The sequence below is a fragment of the Coenobita brevimanus genome, chromosome 22, assembly GCF_032717465.1.
Source record: "Coenobita brevimanus isolate Jiangsu-jjx chromosome 22, ASM3271746v2, whole genome shotgun sequence".
Classification (NCBI taxonomy): domain Eukaryota; kingdom Metazoa; phylum Arthropoda; class Malacostraca; order Decapoda; family Coenobitidae; genus Coenobita; species Coenobita brevimanus.
Genome location: NC_136975.1, coordinates 41636370 through 41653983, shown reverse-complemented (window position 1 = coordinate 41653983; position 17614 = coordinate 41636370). Strand labels below are relative to the sequence as shown.

General features: G+C 41.3%; 1 protein-coding gene across 1 annotated transcript; it reads left to right on the top strand.

Annotated features, from left to right (window-relative positions):
- The first annotated feature begins 5508 nt into the window (after window positions 1-5508).
- LOC145392481 (carbohydrate sulfotransferase 1-like) lies at window positions 5509-7786 on the top strand. Its single transcript, XM_080266875.1, has 2 exons — window positions 5509-6230; window positions 7435-7786. Exons 1-2 carry the CDS (start codon window positions 5509-5511, stop codon window positions 7784-7786), a joined length of 1074 nt encoding a protein of 357 aa, XP_080123001.1.
- Window positions 7787-17614: the final 9828 nt, after the last annotated feature.

Sequence of the window (17614 nt, the reverse complement as noted above, 5' to 3'; positions counted from 1 at the left end):
TATGTTTTTATGTGATGGAGGGGAGTACTGAATACAAACTGTTAACAGTAAAAACACCATGATGGCGAAAAGGGGTGTCAGCAGTCTCACTCTCTTCATGTTCAGTCCTGTAATCGAGATCAGAAATGAAATACATTCCATTTAGTAGTTAAAACTTGTTACTAAACCAATATGATCTGAGATTCATTGGATACGTTCATCACTGTCCAACTTGTTGCAGATCTGAAAAATACCAACGGGCCCAGCTTATGCAACAGTAAGATCGAAAGTGGCAGGAGGTCTCCATGCCCATTATTTAAGGCAGCGTTTTCCTTGTCAAGCAACGAGGTTCGTCTTTGTTCCTGAACTCATTGTACACATTTTCCTCCATACCATACTGCTATAGATATAAATATAAATACTGACTTGCAGATCCCAGCTCAGGGTGCTAAGTAAATGGCAATATATTTTTGTCTGCTGATGACGTAAAATAAAAAAAGAGGAGTAGGGCCTAATTTTCAATGTGAATTATCTTGTACTCTCATAGCATATATTGTTCGTGTATTCTTTGCTGAAGAATAGAACTTACTAAACAATTGAAGAGTCTAGAACAAGTGGTGCAAAGAGTATGCAGTAGACTTAATCCCTTCAGCCTAAGGATATTCGTTTTATATTTACGTTATTGTACTGTTTTGTCCATCTAAGGAGAGACTTTCTGAACTGGACAGCATAGACATAACCTTCATTAACGTCTTCATTACAAGGCTGAATAAAATCGTCTGGAGTTAACAAGACTAAATTGTAAAAGACGTCCCTGTATTCTAGGTGCTGGCGTCATTATAACGTATTATTCCCTTGTGTACCCTGTCCCCACAATTCCAATGCCACGATGCCTTCCTGTTTTCCTTATATTTGGTTCCTCATCTTTCCTCCGTCCAGGGTGGCAAAGCAGGCAGGATTTTTAGTTTTTTTTTCTAGTGCTTTCCTTATCAGTGACCCTTAGAAGTTCATTGATGCTGTAGCAGCGCAGTGACGTGTGGCTCCAATTCTATTTCTTCGGACTGTACTTTAGGAGACTTCGTAGCACCCCTTCCTTGGCGATTTATTCAGCATATGACACCCTACCTTTCTCTTATGTTACCGGACTCGTACTGTTTTAATATCGATATAGCTTGCATCGGTAGCACACGAGAGGATTTTATGGTTTAATGCGTAAAATAAATATCTAAACAAGAGGTACGATAATACTAAGCTTCTTAATGCCACCTACAACATGGACTTTAATCCCTTCACCACGATGATCTTTGCATTTCAGTTTGGTTTCTCTAGACAATTTTATCTAGCTTAAGGGAATCGAACTGAAGGGGTTAAATATAGTCGTCCATAATCTCCGTCATTGCTAGAGGTCCTCTCAGAGTAAAATAAAATCGTTTGGCAGCAGAAACAATATAATGAGCAATGTGTCATCGTAGTGAAATTGTTATCCCCATTAGTCCGATGTTGTACCTTTTGCTTTATTCTTGCCTTCTTCAAACGATTTTGTTCAACTGAAGCCCGTTTCACTTTTTTTTTTTTTTTTTTTTTTTTTTTAATAGTGCGGAGAAAACGTCGCCCCACCGCTTGTCGAGAATGTATCTCTTCACATATCCGGCTTTTGCACGCGGCTTTCCCGTACGGCAAAAAAACGAAAAAAAATTGTTCCTGCATAGCGGGCTTCGTGGTGTCGACTGATTATATATTTCTTACTTTATTATCTATTTCCCTATTTAATGATCTATCTATCTATCTGTCTATCCACCTGTATGTCTGTCTCTCTGTCTCTATCTAAGCATACCTAATAAAAAAATATCCAAAAGGATAACTGCACCCTACCACAGATGAACCACAACTTGGTCACTATGTTGCGGTTTGGCGGTGCATGCCGAGAGTCAGTCTCTCATTCGCTGGAATTTTCCTGTTCCTGCACCATGTGACCGGTTCCACTGAGCTTTATTATCTTCCAAACTTGTAGGTCCGTGGGTGAAAATAGGTTCATGGAGAAAGTAGACCCAAGGACAAAACTAGGTCCTTGGGGATAATAGGTCCAGGAGCAATGTAAGTCCAAGGGAAAAAGGCTAATGAGAGAATATAGGTCCATAGGGAGAACAGGTCCATAGGAACACCACGTCAGCAGCTGTAAATGACACCACGTATATAATTACCCCTGCTTGGACCCTTCAGAACCTACTAGATAGTTATCCCTCAATTTCCGTAGCGGTCAAACACGCAGATAGACAGACAGTTTAAAAAATATAGAGAAACTAATGCTGTTCAGGGGCTAGTGAAGCTGGTCATCCTTGCCTTAAATGGCGTGACTGTGTAGCCTTGCCCAGGGTCCATACGCTCCTGATGGACAAAAAAAGGTTGGATAAAGAATGGATAATAATAATAATAATAATAATGATGATGATGATGATGAAGAAGATGATGATAACAATAATAATCCATCTATCCATCCATCATCCAATCCTACTTTGCCCCATGAGCGTAGGAGCCCGGGGCTAGGCAAGTTGGTCCTGACATTTAAGATGAGAGTGACCACCCTCACGCATCCATGAGTCGCATTATGTGAGCAATAAACCCCAACCACCCCTTAGATATAACCTACACCGGCTCAATCCGATTGGAGCGCCTTAATTACCCACTAAACCACCAGGCGCCATAATTTGGTTTTATGGCTACCACCCAGCGTAGTAAATGGTTTCCTGGTGTACAGGAAACCATTTGGCTTGTCACCCATTGTAGAGGCATCCATGAACAGAAGGAAGAGAAAAGAATGAAGGAAAGAAAGACAGAAGAGTCACTCGTAGGCAGAAGGAGAAGGAGGAAAGAAAGAAGGGATTAAAGACAGAAGAGGAAGGAAAGAAGAAAAAGGGGAAAAGGCAGTCACCCAAAGCAGCACTACATCGAGTGAGTGGATGGTAAGCGCCCCCACCTACCACCATTATTATATAATAATGATAATAATAATAATGATGATGATAATGATGATGGTAGTGAGGCATGTGTAAGGGTAAATGGGCATCTAAGTGAATGGTTCACGATCAGTGCGTGTGTGCGACAAAGTTGTGTTGATTTCCCCACGTTTGTTCAGTATAATATGGATGGGGTGATGAGAGAAATAAAAACACGAGTAATGGAGAGAGGGATAACGTTAGTAATGAATGGGGATGGATGGAATATCTCCAAATGTGTTGTACATTGATGATGCAGTGCTACTTGCAAATACCGGACAAGAGCATGGTAGACTAGTGCAGAGTTTTGTTGATATCTGTGAGCGTCGTACCTTGAGAGTAAATGTAGAAAAGTGTAAATTGATGGTAACTGAGAGAGAAAGTGACTCCCAGTGTGATGTTACAGGTACACTGAATGGAGAGAGACGAACATGTGAGAGAGAGTTCAAATACCTGGGTACAGTGATAGATAAGAGAGGAAAATGTACAAAAGAAGTGGAAAGTAGAGTGACACAAGGAAGGAAAGTAGCTGGTGCTATAAAGGCCTTGATAAGAAACAGAGGCTTCAGTGTTGCAGCTGCACGAGGCTTACATGAAGGAGTGTTAGTGCCAACTTTAACATACAGATGTGAGACTATGGTTTGGCATGAAAATGAAAAGTCAGAAGTGTGAGCAGTAGAGATGGGACTGCTGAGGAATGTATGTGGAATACAGAGAGTGGATAGGATACGGAATAATGTGAATCGTGAAAGATGCGGAGTGAGAAAGTCTGTGGACACCAGACTCGAAGAGAGTGTACTGAGATGGTATGGTTATGTGAAGAATGGATGACAATAGAGTGGTGAAAAAGGTATATCTGAGAGAATTTGAAGGAGGGAAGAAGCGAGGTAGGCCAAGGAGAAGGTGGAGGGATATAGTGGATGTGTGTGTGAGGAAGAGAGGTATAGAAGTTGGCGAGGCTAAGGGACTGACAAGAGATCGAGCTGGCTGGATGAATTTTGTGCGAAGTGCATAACCAGGGATTTGGCGCCCCTTTTAAACGTGACAGCGTTCGGATTGGCTTAGTCAGATAGGTATATGTGAAGCTTCAGAACTTGGTGATTTTTTTTTTTTTTTTTTTTGGGGGGGAGGGGGGGGGGCTATCTGATAAAGTCAGGATTTCGAGGGCTTGAATGATGAGTGCATGGAAGCGTGGCCCATTGAATTGGGCAAATTTTGGCTGTCTCCACATCTTGCCCTAGGATGGGAAAGGAGGTCCGGATGATGATGATGATGATGATGACGACGATGATGATGGTAATGATAATGATAATTACATGACAACTACTACTAACAGTAGTAGTTTCTAAGTATTTCATGGAAAACAACACAAGCATGGCATACAATGAAATTTGATAAAGCTCTAATGGTGACCCTACCTTCCCTCCCACTCTTTAAAAAAAAAAAAAAAAAAAAAGATCCGCCCCAGCCTAATAACAGACAGGATCTAGTTCTCCTTGAGAATCTGTGCAACAGTCAGCTGTCTATCATCTCCCAACAGCGTTGCCTCAGCCCCCAGCCCCTGACGACCTCCAGCTCACCCTTCTCCCCCACCACTCAGTAATTTGCATCGAGAGGTGTTGACCAGGGGCGTAGCCAGAAAGTTCAAAAGGTGAAGGGGGTTTGGGAGAAAGATGTCTATAGATTCTCGAAAAGGTGGTGGGAGGTAAGCGAAGTGAGCCTCTGCATCTGGGGGGGCGCTGTGAGCCTCCCCAGGAAAATTTTTGAAAATTAAGTACTTTTAGTGGCTTTCTGAGGCCTCTGAAGGTATGTATGGGAACTTTTAGATGATAACTCATTACAGTGAAAATGGCGAGTAATAGAGCAGAAAAATTATTTTGGCTGAAAAAAAGAAGCATTTTTAGTGATCCTTATGGAATAAAAGATCAATAATGCACCAGGGAGTCTCATCATCTCTCGTTATATATATATATATATATATATATATATATATATATATAGTATATAAATTGATTGACTGATTGATTTTTAAAGATTTACTTTTTTTTTTTTTTTTTTTTTGCCCCATACGATTTCAAGACCCTCAAGCGGGGGCGGCCGCCTCCTTCGCCCCACCCCCCTTCGCTACGCCCCTGGTGTTGACACGTGTTCACCAAATTGTGATAAAGGAACAGCGCAGACCAGCATTTTGATTCAGCTCTAATCAGGAATGATGGCTGCATGAGTCGAGCGTGAGTCTACTGTAGAGTGAGCCCAGGAAAGTATGACAGAAAAATTCTAAATATAGCATACTACATACTTTCCGTCAACTGCAAGGTTTGATTCCTTTAGAACAGACGCTTCCTTATTCTGCTGCACGCTGTATTTTACCAGTGTTTTAGCAACTGTTAAGATTATCGAGAAACTGTAAAATATCCAGTCTAAGAAGAACGTAACTGTGTCACTTGTGCTGTTTGGTGTTAAGGAAACTCGGTGTGTGGCTGTATCACTCAAAGCCACATTCATACATTCTGACGAAATTTTACGTTCAGCAGCAATGCGAGCCGCGAGGAGAATGAACCAGCGAGTGAAATTGCTGGCCACTGTATTGCTGACCACTTTGTATCTCCTCCATAACTCGTCGACACATAGAGTCAAGCTGACAGAGAAATTGTTTGGGTATGAGGCTGTAGATAAGAAGCACCAAGTGTTGTTGTGGACATTAATGCGTTCTGGATCCCGAATTACTCAGTCTTTTCTTATGTCTCTTCCATGTGCCTTTGTGACAGAAGAACCACTGAGAAAGTATTGGAGGTTAGGGGTGGATTACTCTGTTCAGTTATTAAAAGATATATTGAAGTGCCGCTTCTCATATCGCCCCGATTACTTCAGTCAGTGGGTAAATGGGTCTCAGAGGAATGAGGACAAAATAAAACAAGTCTTGTGTTATGAGTACCCGCGATTGTGTAAGGATGCCAGGCTGACGGACGCCATGTGTGAGGCGTCGTGCGTGCGTCTGGTGAGAGTGGTAGCCGTTGAGCTAGGCGTGGCCAAGACCCTCCTGCAGGACCCCACGCTCAACGTCCGTGTTGTGCACTTGGTGAGGGACCCACGCGCTCTCACCTCATCCAGAAAAAAAGTGCAGTCATTTTTCGAGCAGTACGGTAACTTTAACTTTCGTGCGTTTGATGATGAAGAAATGAACTCGACAGCCATTTGCGACAGATACACACGCGATCTTGCCTCAGCCAGGTCACTTGCCCAACGATACCCCAGCAGGTACCACATACATGCGTCGGATAATTTCCATATGTCACACATGTGTACATCGTGCAGAAACACCCTTTATCATTATACACCGTCAGTGGCAGTTCTAAATTTTTTTTTTCAGTGATGCGTCAAGCAGAGATAATAGATTTCAGTATGTCATGCTTGTGCTGTTTCCTATAATCATCATCATCATCATCATCATCATTAGTAGTAATAGTAGTAGTGTTGTTGTCATTGTCGTTATTATTATTATTTGGAGGCACTTGCTCTGGTACCCCCCCCCCCTCTCTCAGTCCGCCACTGTTTGCTGTTCTCATGAAATTTAAATAAGATAACGTGTTTACCTTTTCTAATGTGGCCATTATATTAAGTTTAACACACTGTACACATCCATTTACACTCAGCATCACACTCCTTTATCCTACACCAGAAAATCCTACCCAGCTGATAGAGTTCTCTACACCATAGGAAGAGCAACTGTTTGTCAGGTAGTAAGAGGCATAATGTTATTGAGAACAACCCCAAAAAATACTTTAGTCATTTGTTCAGGATGAAAGACATATATTAGAAGAATTATGGTTTATTGTCAGAACAATTTTCACCTCGTTCGTTCCAGCCTGTTCCTTTCTCAGATACTTTCCTTTTTCAGAAGACCACTCATAATGTCGCTTGTCGTCTCAGTAACTTGATTACATGACTAAAATGTTATATCATTTAATCTAACATCTGTCGTACACTGACCGTTAGAGTACTAGAAAAATTCACATTATTTTTCGTTTAGAGACATTTGACCATGTTAGGATGTGTTGGTGCCTTATTTGATGATAGATTGGTGCTGCTGCCAAACATTATTGAGGAGGCAGTTACGGAACCGTATGTCCTTAATCACACCCCTCGCCATTAGGTCAGTCACCCTGGATTTGAGTGAGTGGCTGTTGAGATATGGTCACCTGAACCCATCCCCTTTGAAAACTTAAATTGAAACATTGGTCTGACAGTACCACCAACAAGGAAGAGGACACTTGTTTCAAAATTGTTTTTAGGATGTACAGTATGTTACAGTTAAATCGAAGCTCTTGTAAATGCTACCCCTACTAATGCAACCCGTTGTTGAGATACAGTTCCTTCATCGTAGCTTCATTATGTTATAGTACGAATATATATTGGTGTTGCTAAGGTGTAACGACGGCACAATGATGTAAATTTGATACAGGTACACTCTGACGCGCTATGAGGATCTGGCTCTACACCCGCAGAAGGAGGTACGGCGTCTTTACCACTTTCTGGACCTGCCCTACACCGGCCAGGTGGCCAGCACGGTGGCTACTCACACCCTCGGCTTCATGAAAGATGAATTATGGCAAGATGAACCGTATTCCACTTTCAAGAACTCTTCGGCCACCGCGTTCGCGTGGCGGGGTCAACTGGGCTTCAGTGAGGTGACGCGGCTGCAGCAGGAGTGCGGCGCCGTGTTGAAGGCTTATGGTTACCGCTCCTTCCCCACCCCACACCACTACCGCGACCCTCATAACACACCCCTCCTGCCACTGCCCTCTCTATTGTAACTTTACCACGCCTTGCCTCCCCACTCCCTTGCCTCACCCCTCCTGCCAATGCCCCCGCTCCTGTAGATGTACGACGCCTTCCCTCCCCTATCCCCTGCCTCACCTTTCCTGCGACTGCCTTCACTCCTGCAGCTATGCCACGCCTTCCCTCCCCTCTCCCCTTCCTTACCCTTCCTGCCACTGTCCCCTATGCTTCGGGTTTTTTTTCACCTTTTTTCCTCTTGCTCCAAATACAGTGTTCATCGACTGCAGTTTATGATTTTGCTACATCACTTTCTGTAACATTTTCCCCCCGTTCTTTCCTCTCCCCCTCCTCCTCCGTGTTTTGCTACTTTTGCTTTACTTTTCTCTCTCTCTCTCTCTCTCTCTCTCTCTCTCTCTCTCTCTCTCTTTGTCTCTCTCTCTCTCTCTCTCTCTCTCTCTCTCTCTCTCTCTCTCTCTCTCGCCCTTCGCCTTTCTTTCTCACAGTCCTATCGCGTAGTACACAATTATGAACAAAAGTAACCCTACCATTCCACTGGATCAACTTTGCATAAATGGGGCAAATCCATCTCATTCCTCCCTGACGCATCAATATAAGGGAGGAGGATCTATGGACGGAGATAATTACAAAATCGCTCAGGTTATCAGCATATTAGCCTGCAGAGGAAAGTGAGAAGTACAAGAGGTGAAAGAAGAGGCGAAATTGTCCCCGACTCTACTTTCCCCCCCTGATATTTGAACCTTATTCCCCCAAGACCTCGATTTGTTCCTCCTCCCTTTGCCTTCTTACTTGTGGCGGTTTGTTGTACATGCATTCCTTTCTCTGTTTCATTGTTCCCTCTTCCCCCCTTCCCCCCCTTTTTTTTTCCTATATGTTATACTTTCTTTCTTGAGTCCCCTTCTCATTTTGTTTCTTTCTTCCTGCGCTACTTGTCTTGTTAAAGTGTAATTTGAGTACGATAATGTTGTTCAAAGATAAGTATTGGTATAATGACGTGCCAGCAGGTGAGGTGACGAGCTTAAATGCTGCACGTAACTGCTTGACTCTATTCACGCTTCCCAGATATCAATTACTCATATTCCTTTAAATTTTTCAACCTTATTCTTAACACTGTCAGAAATTCAATGTAGAAAGAAGCCTAATGCCATCTGCCCAAGGTTATAATTATGTGTGATGCATATTGACCTACGGGAACGAAAAAGTACCTACAGTGAATTCAGGTGTGATTGTTTGGTATCAGTAAACTTATCCTTGAAACTATGTCGTCTTTTTATCCTTCACATCATGCTGACCTGTGCCCTGTCCATTTTAGGTAGGAGAAAAATTGTCATCCCTCCATCTTGAATGCTGAGCTATAGCAAGAGATTAACTATAGAATAAGGTACTGGTCACGAAGAAGTGCTGCGGAAAGGATGCAGAAAAGTAGTAGTGTCTTATTTTGACATTGAGTTATGGGAATAGTCTTCAAGGGACAAAAATCTCCTCCAGGCTAAAGTGAATGAACTATAATTGACAATAATGATACAGATGAGAGAGAGAGAGAGAGAGAGAGAGAAATAAGGGGGTATGTGGATATTTCAGTAGGATATTCATTTAAAACATTTTAGTCCACTTGAAAAATTCTTCAAAGGAGACTGGTCGACATCTAATACTTAATCTACTCGGAAATTCCTAAATTTATATCGATGGATGTTTCTTAATAAAACCGAATATCCCCTTCAGGAAAATCGTCAAGGAAAAGTTAACGTAATCGGAAACTTACGCCCTTAACTCGCAAAACTTCTGAAAATGATAGCTGATTTTTTACAACCAAAATAAACAAGGTGACTTTACAGAATTAACTATCTCATGTCTGGTACTTTCCTAAGCTAAATATAATCGTCGGTTCACACAAAGGGTACAACAAAAATAAGGAGCACCAGCGCAGTACCCACCCCCTCATATTATTAAGGGCCGAACATTTGACTCTGCCTGTGCCCTTGACTCTAGACCGATTATCACAGTTGCAGCACATGATCCTCGCCTGCCCCTCAGTCCTTCCACCAAGTTTGGTCTAAATTGGATCACAACTTTTTAAGCTAAACTTTGCCTTTGGACTAGACCTTTGACCAGTTTTTCTCAGTCGAATCTCTTCATCCTTGACTGACCCTCAACACATCCATATGTGGTCTAGATCAAATAAAAATAGGCTGAGTTATTGGGTCGAACATTTTACCTTGTCCCATGACCTTGACCTTTTATTGACTGTTCTCAAAAACGATTCTCTCCATCCTTGCCTTACGCTCGACCCTTCCATCAAGTTTGGTTTATATCAGACAAAAGATTTTTATATTGACCTTACCATGTGGTCTTAACTATTGACCTAACATTCTGAAAAGCAGTAGGTCAACCCCTGGGCTGACCTCCAACCTTTCCACCAAGTTTGTTTGAAATCTGATCATAACTATAAGTTTATTTTGTTCACACACACACACACACACACACACACACACACACACACACACACACACACACACACACACCTGGATTTACATACACTAAGATTGGATGGGTAGGACCTGCTGCCGCCTAATACTACCCGTAAAAAAATAGAATAGTAATAATAGCAATAATAATAATAATAATAATAATAACTGGAATGGCACTCAGCAGAGCGCATACCTCCGCCAACGCCCTGTCTCGCAATGTCAAAGAAAGTAAAAAAAAAAAATCCTGGATCCGCACCTTTATCCGGATGAGCACCAAAATCTAATGGAGTGTATTCTGGGCCAAGGCCCAGTCTTCTACCGTTTCGTGGAAATCCATCCAGTAGTTTTTGTGTACTCTTACTCACAAACCAACCAACCAACAAACCAACCAACGGACAGGGATGAAAACATAACCTCCTTGGCGGAGGTAATACCGTAAAAAAAAAAAATAATAATAATAATAATGATAATATCCACAGGAGTCTGTATTGTCCTCCCCTCACCCTCCTATTTCCCTGGGATGTCCACTCTGGAGAGATGTGCAACTATACAGTAATTATTGGATTGTGTATTGTATAAATTATTAAGGCATAAGATAGACAATAGAATAGGTATAGGTACACACATTAAAGGCAAATCTGAAAGAAAAATATAGAAGGGATTTAGGTCCAACAATCAAGACAACAGATTCCCCTTTCAGCATCTACTGTACAGTCTGACAGAGGCGTCGTCATCGTAACTGGTTGCCTATGTATATTTACAGGTCTTCTTGATTCTAAACACAGATATATTTTGATAAACAACTCGAAAATGTGTGTTACAAAGAATATAATCTTCTTAAATATATAGTTTCGAATAGTTTCTGCCAGCACTAGGGGAAGAAAGTTGTATCACTGCTTTATATATAGCACCTTGTAAAAAAAAAAATGATAATAATAAATACATAAATAAGCAACCCGTAACCCCAAACTGTCTCACAACTTGATCTGGAAATAGGTAAACTTGTGGAGGAAGCTCACACTCCAACAACTGGTGTCAGGCACAACAAACCTCACCCGACAGCAGTTATTTTATTGCTGTTAAATATTGAATCGGTACTGCCATTTAGTGTCAGTAAACAATTAAACTCTAAGGTAATGGCACAAATGAAATGGAGCTTATTATCTGTCAATATTAATTGTTTGAAAAGTATGCCATAACAAGCTGTAATGTTGATAACAGTAAAGTTCTCCCCAACTTCAGCTTCTACAAGCCCTGTGAAACTCCTTGACCCAGTTTTTCACCTTTCAAAGTGGAAGACATTTATATATAGTAAAGGCATTCAGTTACATTATGCGTAGAGTTATAGCCTGCTTTTTATCACCACATACGTTATAATGACCTTTAGTCAAAGGTCATAGTGCCAAATGAAATCCCATACGAGACTTCCTATATCTAGATAATAGTATCTCTGTCTTCAACCAGTTTCGACTTACAGCCCCCTGAGTATCCGTGACCTTGAGTTTGACCTTTCACGGTCACTTACGGTCACAGGTCATTGTACCAATTATAAACCCATAGTGGGACTTCCTGTATGTTGATAATAGTAAATATCTCTTTCTTCAACCTGTTTCGAGTTATAGCCCCTGAATATCCGTGACCTTGAGTTTGACCTTCAAGATCACTGCACTTCAGAGGTCATGGTACCAATTAAAAACCCATATGGGACTTCCTATAGGTTGAAAATAGTAAATATCTATGTGCAACCAGTTTCGAGTTACAGCCCCCTGAATATCGTGACCTCAGTTTGACCTTTCAAGGTCACTCAGGGTCAAAGGTCTTCGTGCCAAATGAAAGCCCATATGGGAATTTCTGTATGTTGATAATAGTAAATATTTGTATCTTCGACCGGTTTCAACTGATAGCCCTCTGAAAATCCGTGACCTTGTTTGACCTTTCAAGGTCACTCGATTACCTCCAAAATAAAATCACTTCCTTTTGGGACCAGTGCCCACATATCCTCAAAGTTTCATGTAAAATCTGTCTATCTATCTATCTATTGCCAGACGCCACAATCCCATAAGGGGTGGCCACAAACAAATCGCCTCCATGTCTCTCTGTCCCCCGTCATTTCACTGCCCTGCTCCCAGCTCACACACCCCCTCTCTCATATATCTCTCCAGTCCATCCCTCCATCTCATCCTTGGCTCCCCTTCCCTCCACCTCACTCACATACACTCTCCTCGTCAGTCTCTCACTCTCCATCCTCTCCACATGGCCAAACCACCTCAGTGTGTTTGTCCAGTTATATCCACATCATGTAATATCATACAGCCGTTTTTCCGTAATGTTGCTAACAAACAAGGAAACAATCATAGAAACAAAGAAACTCGACCAAAAGCAATACCTCGCCAGACTCCGTCCCGGGCAAGGAAAAAATAGCGTTGTCACCCGGAGCTTAAGGGTATAGGAAAAGGGGCTAGAATTGTAGCCAGGCAGCGGGGATGAGGCTCAGTAAGCGTGTAGGGGCAGGATATTGACCATACACTCTCTTCCACTCCACTGCCTCCCCGCACCTCACACTTCGCCGCTCCTCGTGAGTATGTTGCCTCTCCTCACATATCATATCCCACACCTTGTAGCTCACACCCCATATCTCACACACCACATCTCACACCCCACACCCCGCCGCTTCTCGTGAGTATCTTGCCTCTTCCCACTCCTCAATAGGAAGTTTGGGAAAGGACGAAATTGCTAGGTTTGATGACTGTCTAATTTGATGTTTCCTGTAATTACATGTTTTCCCAAGAAGCTAAGAATAATTAAATTACTCACCCACAAGAGCCACTTACAGATCATTAAATACGATTAGTTAGATAACCAGTTGACGACAAGCTCGGCCTACCTGTTATATTATATGGGCGTGAAGTATAGGGATTTGAAAATAAAAATCAGTTCAATGAAACGTGTACGGCTAAAAAAAAAAAAATCGTGAAACTAAATAAATCGATACCAATCTGCGTGCTATAAAGGGAAACATACTTCATTTATTACCAAGAGTTGACAGATAACAGAATGATAAATTTTTAGCTAAAGGATACTCTTCAAGGGCGGCCATGTCCATCTGTTATTCATTAATTCTTCTCAGAATCGAGGTAGCCTACTTCACTCCCACAGATTTTAGCAACTTTAGCGAAGCCCAGGATTAGGGCTCTGACGCTCCCGGCCCATGCCCATAGACTATAGCGACTCAAACGAACACTTATTTGATGGTCTTGAAGCTCTCTTACTGTATGCCTGGGATATGTACAAGTCCGAATGGTTGGATAAGATAATTAGGGTGCTAAATGCAAGTGATGTGTCAAAAATACGTAATGAAGTGGCAAATACACGTACATGGTAGTTAGCTCAAAAAATCATACGAAGTTTGAATATCTGCCATTTCAAAACAAATATAGTCAGAAGAAACTTATAATTACGACATTACAACGTCTAATATACATCAACAGACCTACGTTCTAAGGTTTCCCAAAGAGTATGCGCTCGTGTTTTGTACGCTTATATGTGGAAACCGCAGACTGCCGATAATAAGAGGTAGTTATAACAGTGGTGATCTGGACGAAAGAATTTGCTTTTGTGTAATGAAAGGACGTAGGAGGCGAGATTTGCCTCTTGTTCACGTGTTCCTTGTTCCGTACTGACAGGAAAAAAATAAATTAAGGAATATTGCCATGCTAATGACAATGTTCTACAGATAGGCCAAGTATTTAATGAGTATTCGATAGTATTGTCTAGCCACATTTAGATAGGAATCTGTGGTGCGCAATAAGGAATATGAGTAGTAGTTCTTCGGATCACGTGTGTGTGTGTAATTCACCGGGTCGGTCATTATCACTTGATTGTCGTGATCGTCAGCTTTTTACCCTCCCGGAAGGGAGCTGAGAGCTCATATAGTCCGATCTAAGGGCAAGGCTGTGACCTTCACACACACACACCCATCCCCTTGCTCAAGGGGGACAGTAACCACCCACTTCATCAGTGAAACGTTTCGCAACCTGAGCGAGGCGCGAACTCCCGTCCACCAGTTGGCAAGCGAGAACGTTACCACTGCACCAGTGAGCGGTGTGTGTGTGTGTGTGTGTGTGTGTGTGCCGTCATAATTTACCTTCAGTATTCAAGGGAATTGAGGGAGCAAACCAATCGAGGGAGAGACTGTCAGATATAGGGTAGAGCACAGAACCAAATCTGTTTTTTTCAGAGACTATTGTAGCTCTAGTGGATCAAAGCACATTATTGGAACGCTTACGGAGCATGTAATGTATGCTACGTGTTATTTCTCATCGTAGTTGTCACCATATTGCTCAGAAAACAAGAGAAAATGAAAAAGCCAAAAGCCCCCAGCTCATCCCTAGGACTGAATTAGGTAGGAAATTATTAAAGCTATAGCGGATCACTGTAAACTTATGCAATGGCAGTAGTTGTTATGTAAGCCACTTTTCTCAAAATGCACCACTCTATTTCTCTCTCTCTCTCTCTCAAAAAAAAAAAAAAAAAAAAAAAAAAAAAAACGCCCAATTGAGCACCAGGACAGGGCTATCTCTGAAACTATCATAACTGCAGCATATCTACGCGCATCGCTGAAAAGCTTATGAGAAGTAATAGAAGTTACGTACTGCACGTTACTTTTCTCAGAATCCGTCACAACATTCCTTAAAAAAAAAAAAAAAAAAAAAAATAGCGCCAAACTAAGCGCCAAAACTTAGTTATCTTGGACATTTTAAAAGCTACAGCGGACCTACGTACATCGTTGGAAAGATGAATTAGTATGAGTCAAATGGATGGCACACTTCTTGTAGCCAAATAAAAAATATTAGCAAGTTTCTCACTGGTTGACGTTCCACTTTTTCAATTTGAACCCCTATGATTAACTTCTTGAATCCCATGACGCTTTTTTTTTTTTATTGTGTTCTTGCTGCCACCAGACGATTTTAATTCCAGTTAGGAAGCCCGTGTTGGTGAAGGGGGTTAATAATGGTTTATATCCAACCCCTCTGCTCGAAAAAAATAAATAAAATAAATAAAAGTCTCCAGAGCTGAACACATTCGTCCAAAGGTAGCAAAAAATATAATTAAACGCGTCATTGGATTGAAGAGGTTGATATGCCGTATGTCACTATGCACCAATACTCCCCCCCCCTTCCTCTTAGCATTGCAAGGGTTAGAATAAATCTTTCAAGCGTCAGTCTCGTCGTTCCCCTAGTATCCTGCCTCTCCCCACACCATCATCATCATCATCATCATAATCAGTATTTACGATGAGAACCTTGACAACAGCGGATGTAATCAGTAAAGCCTATTACTGATGGCCCAAGGAAAGATCAGTGGCAGTACATCGTGAGAAAGAGGCAGGGAGGTATTAGAACAGAAATTGGTGGAGGAAGAAATGAGGAAAAACTGAAGACAAGAAAAACAACCCAGAAATGCCAATGGAAGAAAAAAGAACAATAGTAGTAGTAGTGACAGTTGTTGCTTCTGTTATTGTAACCCCAAGTTCACCCGAATGTGAACCCAGTCGACTACAGGGTGAAGTTGCCCAGCTCCTGCAGTCCATCATCCCCTTTTCAGGGGATATGGAGGGAGTTGAGGAGCGTTTGCATAACCAAGTAGCAGAGCAGCCCAGTTATGTCATTGCCACCGCGCGAAGGCACCCCTCTCCAGCACCAGAAAAAACGACTGAGGTGACGTATGAAAAGAGAGAGAAAGAGAGAGAGGGAGGGGAACGGATTAATGGGGGAAAGAAAAAATGAAACCAAGAAGAGCGAACGAAAAGAATATGCGAAACAAGAGACAGCAATGGAAATAAAGAATATAGAGTCAAAAAGAAGTGAAAGAAGGGAAACCAAGGAGGTAAGGATTGGAGACAAAGAGAGATAGGACAACGACAAGAGGCCACTGGAGGAAAAAGAAGAAAAGCTGGAGGCAAGAGAGGCCACTGACGCTTTGTACTCGTAAATCAGCATCGTAAATTTAGGTAGCCTGGGAGACTTTGTAGTTCCTTCTCCTTTGCGATTAATTTTCCATATTACATCATTACAGTTTCCTGTATGCTACTTATATACTTTTAACGTTGACAGTTTTCATCAGTAACACATGAGGATAATGAGATGTGATTGCCTGAATAAATCGCCAAGGAAGAGGTGTAACGAAATCTCTAAAGCCACTGAAAATACGTCCCTCACAAATATCACTAGCCTAGTCTGAAGCTGAAAATAAATCGTGTACTTTCTACATTTCTTTCACTTTAACTTGGCATAGTTTTTTTTTTTTTCCAGACTTAATTTTTACATATCTCAGTGGCAGAAAATGGATGCTACGGCTCACCATCCTTTCCATAATATAGCACTACTTTGTGACTACCATCATATTCTTGTGTTCATCATTAATTGCAGTGGGGCATTCAAGAAGGAGATATGGCAATTTTAGCCCAAGTTAGAGTAAAGAAAGTGGTATAATCTCTTCCTTATCAGTTTAATTTACATAATAAGCCTTACTATTCTCCTGTATGATGTTTATATACATTTAACCCTCTCGTGGGTGGAAGAAGCGTTAATCTAGTCCAGCTAACGTCAGACGATTTTATTCAGCTGTCACTGCGTTACAGGCACCTGAGGACGTTAGTATTGCATGCTTTACATATATATATATATATATATACCTGAAGTGTGTTAAGTGTGTCTGAGATGCGCGTGGTTGCCTGTGGGATATGTCTGAGGGGGAGGTATGACCAGAGACAAAAGACACCTTTCACTGTGTGTTGGGGTGGTGGGTATGGTTACAGTGGGTGCGACTATAAAGGTGTTCTTTGTCTTTTCAGAATATTTTTCCTTTTCTTTTTCTTTTATCCTTTCCATTTTATATCATTCTCCCACATCCACTCTTTCATTTTCATACTTTTTTACATCTATTCGTACAGTTTTGTACCTTCCAAAACAGAATATATATATATATATATATATATATATCTATATATATATATATATATATATATATATATATATATATATATATATATATATATATATATATATATATATATATATATATATATTATTCGTAAGCCCTATATGAATGTTCTTGACTGATTTTAAGGTGCAGAAAGCACGCATTATGAAATCTAGATCTAGGTGCCTGGTTTTTGCTTTATATCCTTGAACAGACTTTGTGATGATTAGGAAAACTACTTTTTTCTTGTTTCATGTTTTAGTTATCTTATTGTGCTATGTTTCGATTTCCTCATCTCTCCCGACAGATGCGGTGATACCAGAACCTGACCTCTGCATAAGTAATGGCTGAAGACCCAAATGTGCTGACCAATTATAAATCGAACCTGTTTAGCAA